Source organism: Martes martes, assembly GCF_963455335.1.
Source record: "Martes martes genome assembly, chromosome: 12".
NCBI classification, from domain to species: domain Eukaryota; kingdom Metazoa; phylum Chordata; class Mammalia; order Carnivora; family Mustelidae; genus Martes; species Martes martes.
Window position 1 is genome coordinate 27,569,946 of NC_137900.1, and position 16,859 is coordinate 27,586,804.

At 36.5% G+C, this 16,859-nt stretch overlaps 1 protein-coding gene across 2 annotated transcripts in view; it reads left to right on the plus strand.

Annotated features, from left to right (window-relative positions):
• Positions 1 to 16,859, plus strand: part of NAA35 (N-alpha-acetyltransferase 35, NatC auxiliary subunit) — a 96,989-nt gene that overhangs the window by 55,882 nt on the left and 24,248 nt on the right. For both annotated transcript variants that reach the window (XM_080819944.1, XM_080819943.1), the window contains exons 12-13: positions 10,353 to 10,531; positions 15,090 to 15,149. In XM_080819944.1, coding sequence (XP_080676070.1) covers positions 10,353 to 10,531; positions 15,090 to 15,149 — 239 coding nt within the window. The remainder of the gene's footprint in view (positions 1 to 10,352; positions 10,532 to 15,089; positions 15,150 to 16,859) is intronic.

Genomic DNA, 16,859 nt, shown 5'->3' on the forward strand with positions numbered 1-16,859 from the left:
TGGACTTAATTTGTTCTTCTCTAATTCCTTGAGGTGTAAAGTTAGGTTCTGTATCTGAGATCTTTTTAATTTCTTAATATATGCATTTATCCTTTTAAACTTCCCTCTCAGAAATGCTTTAGCAGTATCCTGTAGGTTTTGATATGTTGTGTTTCCATTTTCATTTGTTTCCAGGTTTTTTTGATTTCCCTTTTGATTTCTTTGACTCATTGGTGGTTTAGTTTCCACATATTTGTAAATTTTTCAGTTTTCCTCCTGTTCATTTTTAGTTCATACTGTTGTGGTCAGAAAAGTTACTTGGCATGATTTTGTTTTTTTTTATTTTGCTAAATGATTTTTTTGTGACCTATTATTTGATCTGTCATGGAGAATGTTCCATGTTCACTTAAGAAGAATGTGTATTCTGATACTGTTGGTTGGAATGTTCTATATATTTCTTGTTAAGATCTATTTAGACTGAAGTAGAGCTCAAGTACTCAGTTTCCTTATTGATTTTTTTTTTTTTTTTTTGGTCTGGATGATCTATCAATTGTTGAAGGTGGATATTGAAGTCCCCTGCTCTTAATCTGTTGTCTGTTTCTCTGTTCAGTTCTGTTAATATTTGTTTTATATATTTAGGTGTTCTTCTGTTAGGTGCATAAATAATTATAATTATTTTCTCGATGAATTAATCTCTTTATTATATATTGACCACCTTTGTTTTTTATTAGTCTTTCGCTTAAAGTCTATTTTGTGTTAAAATAAGTATAGCTAACCCTGCTTTCTCTTGGTTTCCATTAAACCTTTCTTCAGCATTGCTTACAATAGTCAGTGTATAGGAACGACCTAAATGTCTGTTCATAGATGAATGGGTATAGAAAATACGGTGTGTGTGTATACACACACACACACACACGCACACACAGTAGAATGCAGCCCCAAAAAGGGGAGATATTGTAATTTGTGACAAAGAATAAATCTGGAGAGCATTATACAAAGTCAAATAAGCCAAAGACAGACAAATGCTGTGTGGTATAACTTATATGTGCAATCCAAACAAAAACAAACTTGAATTCATTGGAACAGTAAAAAGATGGTTGTGGGAGGCCTGGGGAAATATGAAGAGGTTGGTAAAAGGGTCTAAACTTCCAGTTGTAAGGTTTGAACCTTACAGTGTATGAACATAGTGATTATAGGTTATAACAGTGCGTTGTGGCTCAGGTGGTTAATGTCTGCCTTTAGCTCGGGTCATGATCTCAGGGTCCTGTGATCGAGCCCCACACTGGGCTCTCTGCTCAATGGGGAGGCTGCTTCCTTTCCCTCTTTCCTCCTTCTCTGCTTGTGCTCGTGCTCTCTCTCAAATAAATAACATCTTTTAAAACAAAAAGAAAAAAACAAAATCCCACTGCACTGTGTATTTGAAATTTGCTTAGAAAATAGAACTTAAATGTTCTCATCAGAGGAAATGAATAGTAAATATGTGGGGTGATAAATGTATTAATTAACTTGATAGGGGGTGTATCCTTTCACAGTGTATACATAAATCAAACTGTCACATTGTATTACCTCAGTAAAGCAGGAAACAAAACAAAATAATAAAAGAAACTAGCACATCTTGGAGAATGGGTGGTTCCAGGGTTAGGGTAGGGAAAGAAGATGATAAGCCTGGAGTATCTTATATGCTAAAAGTGCGTAAGTGTTGAAAGAGTGATAGGGACATGTCAGTTAAGTTGAGGGGCAGTACACAAAATTACTACCATGTTATCATCCCTGATCTTTTTTTTTTTATAATTTTTTTTAAGATTTTATTTATTTATCTCCCAGAGAGAGAGAGATCACAAGTAGGCAGAGAATCAGGCAGAGAGAGGGGGAAGCAGGCAGAGAGAGGGGGGAAGCAGGCTCCCTGCTGAGCAGGGAGCCAGACGCGGGGCTCGATCCCAGGACCCTGAGATCATGACCCGAGCCGAAGGCAGAGGCTTAAACCACTGAGCCACCCAGGTGCCCCTATCATCCCTGATCTTATCCAATAGCCACTACCCAGCCTCAGCTCCAGGCTGTGAGGGCTCGTGTGTGTGTGCACTCCTCAACTACTGCAAGCCCTAGAACCTACAGAAGGCCACTTCTTAACTTACAGAACTTTTCCTGAGTTTAGAAGAATTGTAATTGCTTCTTTGCTATTTTGTATTTTGGCTTAAATTTTATCTTTTGAGTTTGAATATTTGGCCTCAGGAAAGAGGCACAGGAGGGCCAGATTCCTGGTCTTTCCAGCTTGGAAGGAGGCTAAAAATCAAAATTAAATGCATCTTTTGGTTCTAACATAGATGTGAAGAACATTTTGGAACAGTTTGCGAAACTTGAATGAATTCTAAGGATTACGTGATGATAACTGGTCAATGCTATTTTACTAATTCTGGTTAGTGTATTGTGAATATATAAGAGTATATATTTGTAATAATAACACTCAGCATATTCGAGGGTGATTCAGTATTGACTGTACTCGCAACTTTGAGAGCGTTTCAAAGAAAAAAAATTCACATTAAAAAACAGTTGAAAGGGGCGCCTGGGTGGCTCAGTGGGTTAAGCCTCTGCCTTTGGCGTAGGTCATGATCTCAGGGTCCTGGGACTGAGGCTGGCATCAGGCCCTCTGCTCAGCAGGGAGCCTGCTTCCCCTTCTCTCTCTCTGCCTGTCTCTCCGCCTACTTGTGATTTCTCTCTGTCAAATAAGTAAATAAAATCTTTTTTAAAAAAACAGTTGAAAAAAGATCAGTGTATATAATATTTTGGTGTTTTTGTTAAAGAAAGGAATATATGTGAATGGACAGATAATGGTATATCCATATAATGAAATACTTCTTAATAATAGGAATGAAGTACTGATACACTCAACATAGTGGATAAATCTTGGAAACATGCTAAAAGAAGCCAGATATAAAAGTGCACAAATCGCATGATTCTCTTTGTACAAAAGTAGGAAAGACTAGTTAACCATAGAGTTGAGGGTCCATTTCTGGATTCTCTATTCTGCTCCATTGATCTGTGTATCTGTTTTTGTGCCAGTACCATACGGTCTTGATAATTACAGCTTTGAATAGAGCTTGAAGTCTGGAATTGTGATGCTGCCAACTTTGGTTTTCTTTTTCACTATTCCTCTGGCTATTCAGGGTCTTTTCTGGTTCCATATAAATTTTAGGATTATTTGTTCCATTTCTTTGAAAAAAATTGATGGTATTTTGATGGGGATTGCATTAAATGTGTAGATTGCTTTAGGTAGCATGAACATTTTCACAATATTTGTTCTTCCAATTCATGAGCATGGAACGTTTTTCCATTTCTTTGTGTCTTCTTCAATTTCTTTCATGAACTTTATAGTTTTCTGAGTACAGATTCTTTGCCTCTTTGGTTAGATTTATTCCTGGGTATCTTATGGAATACTATGCAGCCATCAAAAAAATGAAATCTTGCCATTTGCAGTGACTTGGATGGAAATAGAGGGTATTACACTAAGCAAAATAAGTTAGTCAGCGAAAGACAATTATTGTATGATCTCACTGATGCGTGGAATTTGAGAAACGAGAGAGGATCATAGGAGAAGGGAGGGAAAAATGAAACAAGATGAAACCAGAGAGGGAGACAAGCCATAAGAGATTCTTAATCTCAGGAAAGAAACCGAGGGTTGCTGGAGAGGAGTAGGGGAGGGATGAGGTGGCTGGGTGATGGACACTGGGGAGGGTATGTGCTATGAGGAGTGCTATGAATTGTTTAAGACTGATGATTCACAGATATATACCCCTGAAACAAATAATATATTATATGTTGATTTTTTAAAAAGTAGGAAAGACTAATCTTTATTGAGAGAAGGAGTTCCATAATTTCTGGGCATGGGAGGAAGTAATTGCCTGGGAGTGGGCACTGGGAATATTTTGGGGAGATAGAAATGTTGTATACACATTGATTGGTAGTGAATTCATGGTTATATATATTTTTCAAAATAGTGAATTGTAGGTAAATATTTACATTCAATTGTATGTAAATTATATCTCAATAAAGTCTTTTTAAAAAATTGATATGTATATGAATACCCACACATTGAAGAAACTTATGGTTAGTTCTCAAGAGATTAACTGAGAGACACATGTGGACAGGAGACTTGCTTTTCATTGTATACCCTTTTGTTTCATTTGAAACTTTTTTTTTTATCATTTGCATGTATACCTATTCAGAAATACACACCAAAAAATTCAAAATATATAGAGGTGCACATAATATTGCACAGTAAGTTATTCTGGTCAGTGATTATGATAGAATATTCATTGAGGCCATGCCTTTTGAATTGAACACTTTTGGTTTAGTGCCTTTTTGTAAGTATTTTTATTGTGAAATATACATGACATAAAATTTGCTGTTTTAACCATTTTTAAGTGTGTAGTTCAGTGGCATCAAGTACATTCACATTATTCTGTAACTATCAGTATTATTCATCTCCAGAACTTTTCATTTTCCCAAATTGAAACTCCATTCTGATTAAACAATAACTCCTTCCCGATTTCCCCTTAGTCCCCAGTAACCAATGATGTACTTTTTGCCTCTGAATCGGGCTATGCCTTTTTTCTCTGTCTTATTTCACATAGCATAATGTTAAACATTTTTATTTTATTTTACTTTTTTAAAGATTTCATTTATTTATTTGATAGAGAGCACAAGTAGGGGGAGCAGCAGGCAGAGGGAGAGGGGAAACAGACTCCCTGCTGAGCAGGGAGCCCAACTTGGGGCTCCATCCCAGGACCATGAGACCATGACCTGAGCCGAAGGCAGCCACTTAACAGACACCCAGGCGCCCCTATTAAACATTTTATAAAAGGAAATAATGTAGCCAAGAAGTGTGGAATCACTAAACAAATCCTTAGCAGCTTCTGCGTTGGTTTCCAGAATTCCTTCTAACTTCAGAGCATCCAAAAGTTGTTATTTCAATAAATATAACTGTAAATTGCCTATGTAACCTTGGGGAGAGATGTTGTCTGAAAATAATATGTCCTCTCTGTCTCTTGACATAGATTTTTGGATCTTTAATTTTGGCATCTAATCAATTTTAATAACTTAGTTTGCTAAGTTAAATCGAAGTACATTGTTACTGTAAATCTTATATCCAAGAGCCTTGTACTATTTTGTAGGACTTTTCTGTTGTTAATAATGTTAAATATAAATAATGTTAAAAATAAACCAGTTGTGGGAACCTGGGTGGCTCAGTGGGTTAAAGCCTCTGCTTTTGGCTCAGGTCATGATCCGAGGATCCTGGGATTGAGTCCCGCATCGGGCTCTCTGCTCAACGGGAGCCTGCTTCCTCCTCTCTCTCTGCCTGCCTCTCTGCCTACTTGTGATCTCTGTCTGTCAAATAAATAAATAAAATCTTAAAAAAAAAAAAAAAACCAGTTGTCTAACAAGAAATTTAGTAACCAAAACACTCTAAACCTGTGTGCTGCATAAAATGTTTTAGAGAATAGTAATTATCATTTATATTTATTTTTATGTGTTTTTTAAAAAGATTTTATTTGAGAGAGAGCACAAGCAGGGTGAAGGGCAGAAGGAGAAGCAGACTCCCCACTGAGCAGGGAGCCCAATGTGGTACTCCATCCCAGGACTCTGGGATCATGACCTGAGCTGAGGGCAGACTCTTAATCGACTGAGTCACCCAGGCACCCCAGTTGTTTTATTTTTAAAAGAATGCTAGTGGGAGGGAGAAATCCTCTTATTTGGCATTCTTGTACTAAGAAGTATATTTGAAGTATTTTAACTGGAAAACCAAGATAATACCTCTACAGACTTGGAACATGGGAAGAAAGTCTAGAAGTTAATCTTGTTTGAGCTGTGTGTCCAATTCAGGAAAACTCAATTAAGCACAGCCCACACTGGGTAGAAAGTAACATGAATTCTCGACTTTTCAGACTCATTTTGTAAGGGCTCTTCAGGTTATTTTAACAGCAGACAGTCTAGTAAATTGTGTGGTAGAGAAGATACAAGAAGTATAGGGGAAAAAAATCATTAGAGCAGTTTATTCCCAGAGGGATTTGGGTGTGGTAAAACTTCTTATAAGGTTTCATACTTTATGTTCCCATGAAACCGATGCAGACTCCTGCCTTGCTTTTAGCCCCTCTCGTGCTCAATTACTTTCTATTCTGAGCAACTTCTTTAATCTCTCTTATCTCAGCTCTTCCCTCATCTCTGCTCAGAAGGGTTATGATGTCTTGTACAGAACGGTTACAGAGTTCTTATGTATGAGATTCAGCAACAGCTGAGACTTAAAAATAGTTACTAGGAATAACTTTAACCATTAACAAGGATTAGGTTCAGAGAAATGCTTGGGGGGGCGGGTTTCGATTTAAGTATATCTGGGGAATGGAGAGAAGCATACAGATACCTTCTAACTTTATGCATAGGGACTTTGTCCCCATTCTATTTATATGCATATATTTTTACTTCCTGAGTTTGGAGAAATTATGATTTGGAAAATTGGAGCTCTTTATGAAAGAAAAGGAATCATATTCTCTATTCTCTAGGCCATTGATATGCCTGGAATACTTTTTCCTGACCAATATGTTACTAACTTCTTATCATTTGAGTCTTTCCTTAGATTTCACTTCTTGTCTGTCTTTCATCTAATTTTTCCATAGTTTAGATGCTCTTGGTACATCCTGAGGTTATCTACACTGAATTAGAGTTGCTTATTATATTTGTCTAGGCCAGTGTTTCTCAGCTGGGGACTCCCAGGGACATTTGGCAATGTCTGGACCCATTTTTGGTTTTCACAATTAAGGGGATGCTGCTGGCATCTAGTGGGTAGAGGACAGGGATGCTGCTATAAGCCCCTGTGGTCTGCAGGACAGCTGAATTAGTTTCAGAAGGTAATACTTTTTTATGTTGCACTTTTTAAAAAGATTTATTCATTTATTTCACAGAGAGCCTGTGAGAGCCGGGGGAGGGGTGGAGGCAGAAGGAGAGAGAATCTCGAGTGGATTCCATGCTGAGTTCATGACCAGAGTTGAAATCCAGTCAGAGGCTTAACCTTTTGTGTTGCATTTTTAAATTTGTATAAAAATGTAATGTAGATGGGGCCCGTGGGTGGCTCAGATGGTTAAGCATCTGCCTTAGGCTCAGTTTGTGATCTTTGGGTCCTGGGATTGAGCCCCCAGCTCAGTGGGGAGTCTGCTTCTCCCTCTCCCTCTGCCTTTTCCAGTGCTTGTGCACTCACGAGCTCTCTCTCTCTCAAATGAATAAATAAAATCTTTTAAAAAATATAATGTAGAATATATTGTATTTGATATGCATTTCCCATTAATATTTACTTCTTTTCATGGTAATACAGATTTTCATGAGTGGCCGTATCTCCTACTTGTGGTTTAAAGCCTTAAAATATGTGTATTATGAATAAAAGAATATTTCTGGATAATACTTTTAAATGAAAATTAGAATGCTTTCAGGGAAAATAAGGATAATGTACTATTTAAGTAGTTAGGTTCTGTGCATTTATCATTAAAGCCCAAAATGTATTCATGTTGTTATGGTAAAGTGTCCTCTCTACTACATTTACCTTAAATGCAATGTTATAAATCAGAAATTCAAACTGTTTTATTATACTGGTAACAATCTTTCATTTTATTTTGAATATGTCATTCACAAAACATCCATCCAGTGCTTTTAATGAGCCAGGCATTGAGGTGTTTGGGACACCTGAGGGAAAAATGACGTAATCCCACATGGACAGTTTAGCAGTGAATATACACAGTACCTGGGGGAGGGCCAAGCGTGAGAGGGAACCCAAGCTATAGCAGGTCTCAGGCTAAGAATAAGAGGTAGACTTTATAGGCAGAAAGAATAGTCTGTGTATAAGTATAAAGAGGCATAAAAGAACATGATATTTTTTTAAGTCTGTGCTTGCTTATAGCTTATGGTGCTTAGAGAAGAGAGCATGTTAAAAGATGATTTTCAGAAAGAAGTAAAAACTGTGACTCCTCATATGGATGTAAAAATGAACATGTGTTAAGGATTTTGTTAAACTCATTTAGTGAAATAACTAGACATAAGAAGTTTTAAAACATTCAGATTTAGGGGTACCTGGGTGACTTAGTTGAGTGTCTGCCTTTGGCTCAGATCATGATCCCAGGGTCCTGGGATTGAGCTCTGCACTGGGCTCTCTGGTCACTGGGGAGCCCGCTGCTTGCTCTGCCCCTCCCCCTCGCTTGTGCATTCTCTCTCTGTCAAATAAAATCTTTTTTTTTTTAAGGTTTTATTTATTTGACAGACAATGGTCACAAGTAGACAGAGAGGCAGCCAGAGAGGGGGTGGGGAAGCAGGCTCCTGGCTGAGCAGAGAGCCTGATGCGGGGCTTGATCCCAGGACCCTGAGATCATGACCCGAGCTGAAGGCAGAGGCTTTAACCCACTGAACCACCCATGCGCCCCTCAAATAAATAAAATCTTGAAAAAAATTTAAAATGTATATGGAGCATTGGAATGTTGAAATAAATGGAGGCAAAACTCTTCTGTAGAGTTGGGAGGAAGTCAGGTGAATCTCTGCCAGGACAGAATTTGCATGTCTTCTATCAGTTACCTACTATTTGTAGGTTTGTCAAATAGCCGCCTTGAGTCAACCTGCTAGTGTATAGTTTTCCATTGGAATACAGATTTTTTTTTTTTTTTTTCTGCAAGAGTGGCAGGAAATTTAAAGTACCTTCTGGTGCCCTACCAGAGACTTTGTACTCTATGTAATAGAGAGCCGACAGAATTTTTCGATTAAGGAAGTGAAATCGAGGTTGTCATTTAGATAAAACAATTGAGGTGGCAGTGTACAGGATTAATTAGTGAGGGAGTATTCAGTGTAGGGAAATGAGTTAGGCTTTTGCAGTGGCAGTAAGAGTGAAGGGGAAGGGGACAGTCAGTGGATGTTAGGATGTGGAATACTTAGATTGATTACAGTAGACAAGAAGGTTTCTGGCGTAAGCAATTGTAAAGGCAGTGGATCATTTTACTGAGAAAGGGAATATCAGAAGAAGCAGTGTTTGGGGCAAGATAATGGCAGTTTTTGGATATGTTCCTTTTGAGATGATATGGGGTACCAAGGTAGAAATGTCCATTATGCAGTTAGAAATCCGGTTTGGAGCTCAGAAGGAAGATGGTGGGCTAATGATTTTAGTGTGGAAAACATTAGTTAAATTGGAGTTTTTATACGAATAAATAACTTCAACCAGGGAGCACTTAAGTACAGAGAAGAGGAAGAAGGCCAGGAACCTTAGGAGACATCTTTATTTGCTTGATCTTCAGGAATAATTACTTATGTCATAGGAGCATTATTATAATATGATTAAATATCAGTCTTTTAATTCTTAATAATGACACCTGCTTAATTTGGGGGGGTTCGGGAGGGGCACAGGGAGAGGATCTTAAGCAGGCCCCATGCCCAGTGTGGAGCCCGAAGCAGGGCTCATTCTCACAACCCTAAGACCATGACCTGACCTGAAATCAAGAGTCGGACGCCTAACAGACAAGCCGCAGAGGGTCCTAGCCTCCCATACTTAGCTTAATTTTATCTTTCATTAACATCCGAAGCTGTTCTATTTATTCTTGATTTATAGCCTGTTTGTAGTATAGCAAGAGAATCTGATTCCCAAATTCTTAATCACTTCTTATTTCTTATACTTCCTCATTTTAGATTTCAGGTTGAGAGAAACTTAGTTGGGGCCTTGCACTAGTGTGAAAAGTGAGGTCACAGTGGGCAGAGAATGGGAAAGAGGAAGTCACTCTTAGGTCTCTTGTAAAAGGTTATTTAGATTTTAAAGCACTCTGAATTTCTATAATTAATGTCAGTATGAAGTGTATTCCAGACTCGAGGCGGGGTGGGGGGGGAGCGGTGTTGGGCGGGCACTGTTCTCTGTTTTGCATTATTAGGTAACTAAATTTGAGTTGATGCTACTGTTCAGTAATTGAAGGGAAGACACCTTCAATTTGTGTTCCCATTTTACCTTCACCCCCCACACAATCTCATGGTGAATACAGCATTGTGTTCCTTTTTTTTTTTTTTTTAAGGGAATATATTAACCCTGTTTTATCCCATTCTTGGCTAATGGGTAATTGGGAGGTAGCAACCCCTTTCTGTCACTACTTCCAGTTCCATGTAGTAGGAAGTACTATTTTTTGGGTTATTAAATCTGCTTATCTCCTTCAAAAATATATAGAGATGTTTGTAAATTATAAAATTTGTTTAGAGAATATTGTGACGAATTTGGAGGTGCTTTTTGAAATTGACCTTTCTCTTTTTATATTTACTAGTATTTGAGGTTTAAGATTCAGCAAAACATTGAAAATTTTAACTTTTTTCCTTTTTAGATCATCCAATTATGATGGGTTTTGAGCCCCTTGTTAACCAGAGGCTACTTCCGCCTACCTTCCCTCGATATGCAAAAATAATTAAAAGGGAAGAAATGGTCAACTATTTTGCAAGATTAATAGATAGAATAAAAACTGTTTGTGAGGTGGTCAATTTAACAAATTTACATTGTATCCTGGTAAGTACAAATGTCTGTTCTGGAATATGGTTTTGATTGAACAACAGAATAGTTTATCACTTTTTAGAGGCTGACTGTCCCAAGGGTAAATAAAATTGCTTACTTATTTTCCTTGATAGCTGGAGAATTAAGGGGTGTGTGTGTAGTGTGCGTGTGTGTGTGTGTTAGTGTGTGTGTATTTGTTTCTGTTTGATTTATAAGGATTATATACTATCCATTTTGGAGATTAAGAAACTAAAGTTTAGATAATTCACCCAAGTTTTAAGAATGAGGGTTTAAACCCTGGATTCTGTCTTCAAAACTTCTTATATGTAAATGTGTGTGTGCATGTACACATAGATATGAGTATGCATAAATACATACAGGTATGTTTTTATACAAAAGATTAGATCATGGTATTTGTAGCCTGCTTTTGTCACTAATCTCTGTATCATGAACATCTTTCTTTTCATGTCAACAAATACACATTTTTCTACATTATTTAAATAGCTACATGGTATTGCATTATAAGCATATATCACAGTTTTTTCCAGTCCATTCATATTGAATTATATTTCGGTCATTTCAGTGTTTTACTAAAATGAGCATGTCTGTAGGAACCTTCATATCATCTGCTTCCTTCTCCCTTAAGATAAATTCCTAAACCTTCATGAAGTTGCTGGGTCAAAGAGTATGTACATTTTTACATATTTTGGATTAATCTTCTCTATGGGTTAAAATGTAGAAAAGCAATGTTTACATAAGGTTAGGAAGGTAGAAAATATGAAAAATAATACTGTCATTATTTAGACATAAGTACACTATTATATGTAACTCTGTATAGAGTACATAATTCCCAGCCCATGTCATTTTCTTTTCCTTTTTTTTTTTTCCATGTCATTTTCTCTGTGAGGTCTTCCTTGTTGGTTCCAGGTTGCTTCTGTACCTGGATTCCTTGAGGTGATGAATTATCTTGCTTACATTCCTAGAATCTGAGCAGCAGCCTCTGGGGTATAGTTGATGGTCAACAAAGATTTGGCTTTTGTTTATGCTCTTTCTTGTAATAACTTTATTTTCCCTTCTAATTCTTTGTCATTAACGCCCAGCTTAAGTCTTCATTCCTTAGTGAAACTTTCACTGGTTGTGTGTTTGTTACCTCCTTTCTGTTTGCTTTCTTTTTAGTAGTTTTGTCCTTATTCTATCTTAAGGATCATAGAATCTTAAAGGTAGAAGGGTTCATAGACATAATTTTGCAATTTGAAGTTCATTGTATAGCTAAACAAAGTAAGGTTTAGAGGGCTTGTAACCAAATTAAATGATTGGTTAGTGGCATATCTGGAATTAGAATAGAGACTTTTTTTCTTCTGCTGCATCTGCTTTTCTGATTCTTAATTGTTACATGAATATTTGTGTTCAGATTAAATGTAAGATTTTAGAAGGCGATCAGTGTGAATTGGAGAAAGACAAAATAGTGCAACAGTTGGAATTTGATACTCTGGCAGAGGGTTGTGGATTGCCTTGTCAGGAAGGTGAATGCTGAATGATATACCATAGTAGTGAGGAGCTGGGGGAGCCAGGCCTGGACTGCCAGCACTGGCTGTGAAGAGGGCATAGAAAGAGAAGAGTCTGGATACCTGGAACACTTGGGACAAGAGTCGGTGGTGGTAGTAGGGGAGTGTGGCTAAGGCCAAGAATTGAGAAGATTAAAGTTAGAGAAAAGAGGAGACCAAATATCTGGTGGATCTGCATAAGAAACCTGTTCCTATTAGGATAAAGTACCAGATTATAAGGTGTGCTTACTACATACAAGACAAATCATCTCTGGAAAATTGTGAATGGACATGAGCACACATGCTGAAAAAGAAGTAAATATGAAAAATGCATACCTTTACTAGTAATTGAGGAAATGTGCTTTATAACAACTTGATTGGAAGAATACAAAAATTTGTATTTAATGTTGGTGGAGGGCAGTAGTTGCTCTCCTATAGTTGTGTGGCTATTGCTCTCAAAAGTCTTAAAAATGTGTACATCTGACCTAGTAACTCCCCTTCTAGAGATTTAGCCTAATAAAATCATCTAAGATACATGCAAAGATGAACTGAAGAGGTATTTGGCTCATCATCATTTGTAATCTTGAAAAACTAGGAACAGTTTAAATACTCACTGGTGATACTACCCATCCTATAGTATGTGTAGAATAGATGCTATACTGACATTAAATAGCATGACCATAGGGGAAGGGAGGGAAATCTGAAAGGGGAGAAATCATAGAGGGAGATGAACCAATGAGAGACTATGGACCCCCGGGAAACTGAGGGTTTCAGAAGTGGGGGGGATGGTATAACCATATAATGGGTATTAAGGAGAGCACATGTTGTGGTGAGCACTGGGTGTTATACACAACTAATGAATCATTGAACACTGCATCAAAAACTAATGATGTAATACACAGTGGCTAACTGACCATTTAAAAAAAGCGTGTTATAGGAAAATATTGACATAGGGAAATGTTTGTGAATGTTAAGTTATCTTTCAAAATAGATTATCCATTTTATACATTGTCATACACAGAAGTTATCATCAGAGACAGGTAAAATCAGTTTAACAAAGATTGGAATAGCAAATACCAAAATGTCACTTATGATTCTTTATAATTTATGCTCTGCATATTTCTGCATTTTCACATTCAAGTTTTATACAAGATCAATACGGGTAGGGTAGTTAAGTATCTGAATTAACAGTTTGCAGCCATGTGTGCCGTGCCGCATTGTAGAGAAAACACAGAGGAAGGGACCAGAGTAAACACAGGGAGATAAATTAAGAAACCATCATTACAGTCCAAGGGAGAAAGGATGGTAACTTCAGTTAGAAGGTTGGTAGGGAGATGATGTGGGTTGTCAGAGTTAGAGCTGTGCATGGACTAAAATTGATAGCATTGGTGTTGAATTAAATATGGGGCATGACAGAACTCTCAAGAAGGTCTCTGGGTTTCTGACTTGCAGATCTTGATACACACTCTGCTGTTCACCAAAATGCAGAAATTCCCAAAGACCTTTAGTCAGCTTACGCTCTTAATGAAGCTGAATTTGAGGTGCCTTTAAGATATTTATGCAGAGATATTGAATAGATATTGACTCTGTGGATAGAGTTTAGAAGTCAATGCTAGATGTATAATTTTGGAACTATCACAGGTAGTAATTGAAGTATTGGTATGGTGAAGATTGTGAGGGAAAAAGTTTATGGCTTGAGAAAAGAATATAGTCTGGAACTACACTTTGAACCTATTGCCACAAGTGGCCACAAAGGAAGAAACTTGTGAAAGTCATTTAAAAGGTTTTATTTTACCAGAAGGAAGTCCTGTCAGATACTGAGAGGTCAGATGAAAGAAGTGAATTAGGTCCAAGACAAATGTCAACTGGATTTGGTGTCAGAGGACAGTGGTGACTAGAGTGAAAAACCAGGCTAGTGTGTGTGTGGATGAGGAGGGGCCATTGAGTAAGTAGAGACGGTTAAGTCAGCTCTTTCAGAAAGTTTAGCTGAGAAGGCAGTGGTTGAGAGAGAACTGTGGAGCATGTGACAATTTTTTTTAAAGATGGGGGAAAATTGACTGCTTAAATATAAATGGGGAGGATCTGGAAGAGAGGAAGAAGTTAAATATTAGGACAGACAAGGATGGATTCTTGACATTGTGTAATGTTCCTGAAAAGACAGGAGGGAATGGAGTCCGTAGTACAAATGGAGGGCTTTCATTGTTAAAGTGGGCAAGGAAAGGATCCGAGTACAAATGCGGGTTCAGTTTGATAAAGTTTAGAGGCTGAAGTGGAGGGATTTCCTGTTGATAAATGACTTAGTTTTCTTTGTAATGTTAAATGGGAGGACATCTATAGTAGAGAATATTTACTTTGAGAAGTGTGAGGAAGGTATAAAAGTTAATTGTGAAAAAAGTGAATTGACTAGAGAAACTTGGTAGGTTTTGGCAGAACACTCATTTAAATTGATCACGAGTCTGGAAAACACACAAAAAATAGGAAAATGATAAATAGCTACTATCCTATAATATACAGAAGCTAACATTGTAGTGTATTTTCTTACCTTTTTTCTTTTATCTATGTATAAACCCATATGTATTTTTTCTAAGCATATCTTTTGGATGTCGAAAGAATCAAGAAGTCAGTTATATAAATCCAGTTGGCCTGGTTACTTGGTATTTATTTTTGTGAAGTAGGAAGTAAACCTCTGCCGTTAGTTAGCAGATTATTATTAATGCTGTTAATTTTCATGGTGTGCAAATTCATTTGTATCCACACAATTCTACTGCTCAGTTAAAAAAAAGTCTCCAAAATCATCCATTGTCCCATTGATACAATTAAGACATTTCCAATAGACATGATCCTTAGCTCTCTGTCATTTTTTAACTCTGGTAGTATATATATCGCTTCTCGGCCTTTTGGCTAAGATCAAGTGTAACTCTGGTAGTATATAATTTGCGGAAGGTTCTGGTAAAAATTACATGCTATATACAAACATTTCCAGCTTTTATTTAATCTGTTAATGACATTATTTTTTCTCTGTGTATCAGGATTTTTTCTGTGAATTTAGTGAACAATCACCTTGTGTTCTTTCAAGATCTCTATTGCAAGTAAGTTCTATTTAGTATTGCAGTACTTCTTTAAACATCAAATTTTATATATGTTGACATTGCTTTATTGATTGCTAGAACAAACGTAGATGCTTTTAAAGGATATCAACAGTTAGTGTTATATTTTTGTGTTAGAAGTATTGGAATATTAGACATTCATTAAGATCATATCCTGGGCTGTAAAACAAACCTTAATAATGTAAAAACAATTGAAATCATACAAAGTATGCTCTCTAAATATTTTGGAATTAAACTAGTAATCAGTAACAAAGATATTTGGAAATTTTCCAAATATTTGGAAATTAACACACTTCTAAACAAAACTTGGGAGCCAAGAGGAAGTCTTGAGAATAATTAGAAAATATTTTTAACTGAATGAAATGGAAAATACAACCTACAGAATCTGTGGGATATAATTGAAACAGTGCTCAGAGGAAAATTTATAAGATTAAATCTTTATATGAGAAAAAGAAGAAAGTGGTTGCCAGAGGGATTGGAGGTGGGGGTGGAGAGTGAAATAGGTGAAGGGGATTAAGAGGTACAAACTTTTAGTTATAAAATAAGTCACAGGAGTGAAAGTACGGCATGTGGAATATAGGCAATAATATTGTAGTAACTTTGGTGACTACACTTAACCACGGTGAGCGTTTCACAGTGTATGGAATTGTTGAATCATTGTGTTGTACACCTGAAACTAATATAATACTGTATGTTAACTATACTTCAGTTAAAATTTTTTTAAAAGAAAGGTCTGAATAATCTAAGGTTCTACTTTTTAAAAAAAAGCAGATTTTACTCAAAGCAAGCAGAAGAAAGGAAATAGTAAAGATAAAAGCAGAAATCATTAAAATAAGAAACAGTAACAGTGAAGAAAATTGATGTAACCCAAAACTTCATTCTTTTGAAAAGATCAATGAAGGGGTGCCTGACTGGCTCAGTTGGAAGATTGTGTGACTCTTGATCTCAGGGTTGTGAGTTTGAGCCCCACGTTGGGTGTAGAGATTACTTAAATAATACTTTCAAAAAATTAACTGAGCCTTAAAAAAAAAGATCAATAACATCGAAGAACCTCTAACCAGACAAAAGAAAAAGAGAAGATACAGATGAATAGTATCAGGAATGAAAAAATGTTACTACAGATCCCAAAAGGGTCTATAAAATGTTATACGGGAAATAATATAAAGAACTCATGTCCATAAATTCAAAAACGTAGATGAAATGCATCAGTATCTTGAAGGACATTACCAAAACTCACAACAAAAGAGATAACTTGAATGATCCTGTATCTGTTAAAGAAATTGAATTCATAATTTAAAAACTTTCCAAAAAGAAAATTCCAGGTTAATTCTGTACAGTCTTTTCCAGAAAATAGAAGAGCCAATGATACTTATGGTATAAAGCCAGCAATATCTCAGAAGCAAAACCAAAGACATTAAAAGCATGGAAAATTATAGACATATTATGAGCATAGACAGAACAACCTTAAAGTATTATCATATCATCAACATTATATAAAAAAAGATAATACATCATGATCAAGTTGTTTTTTTTCCAAAAATGAAATCCTGTTTCAGCATTGAAAAAATCAGTGTAATCCACCATACAATCTAAAGTCTCAGTAGATTCAGGAAAAGCATTTGACATAATTCAACCTCCAGTCATGATAAAAACTCTCAGCAAAACTAGGAACAGAAAAGAACTTCCTTAACC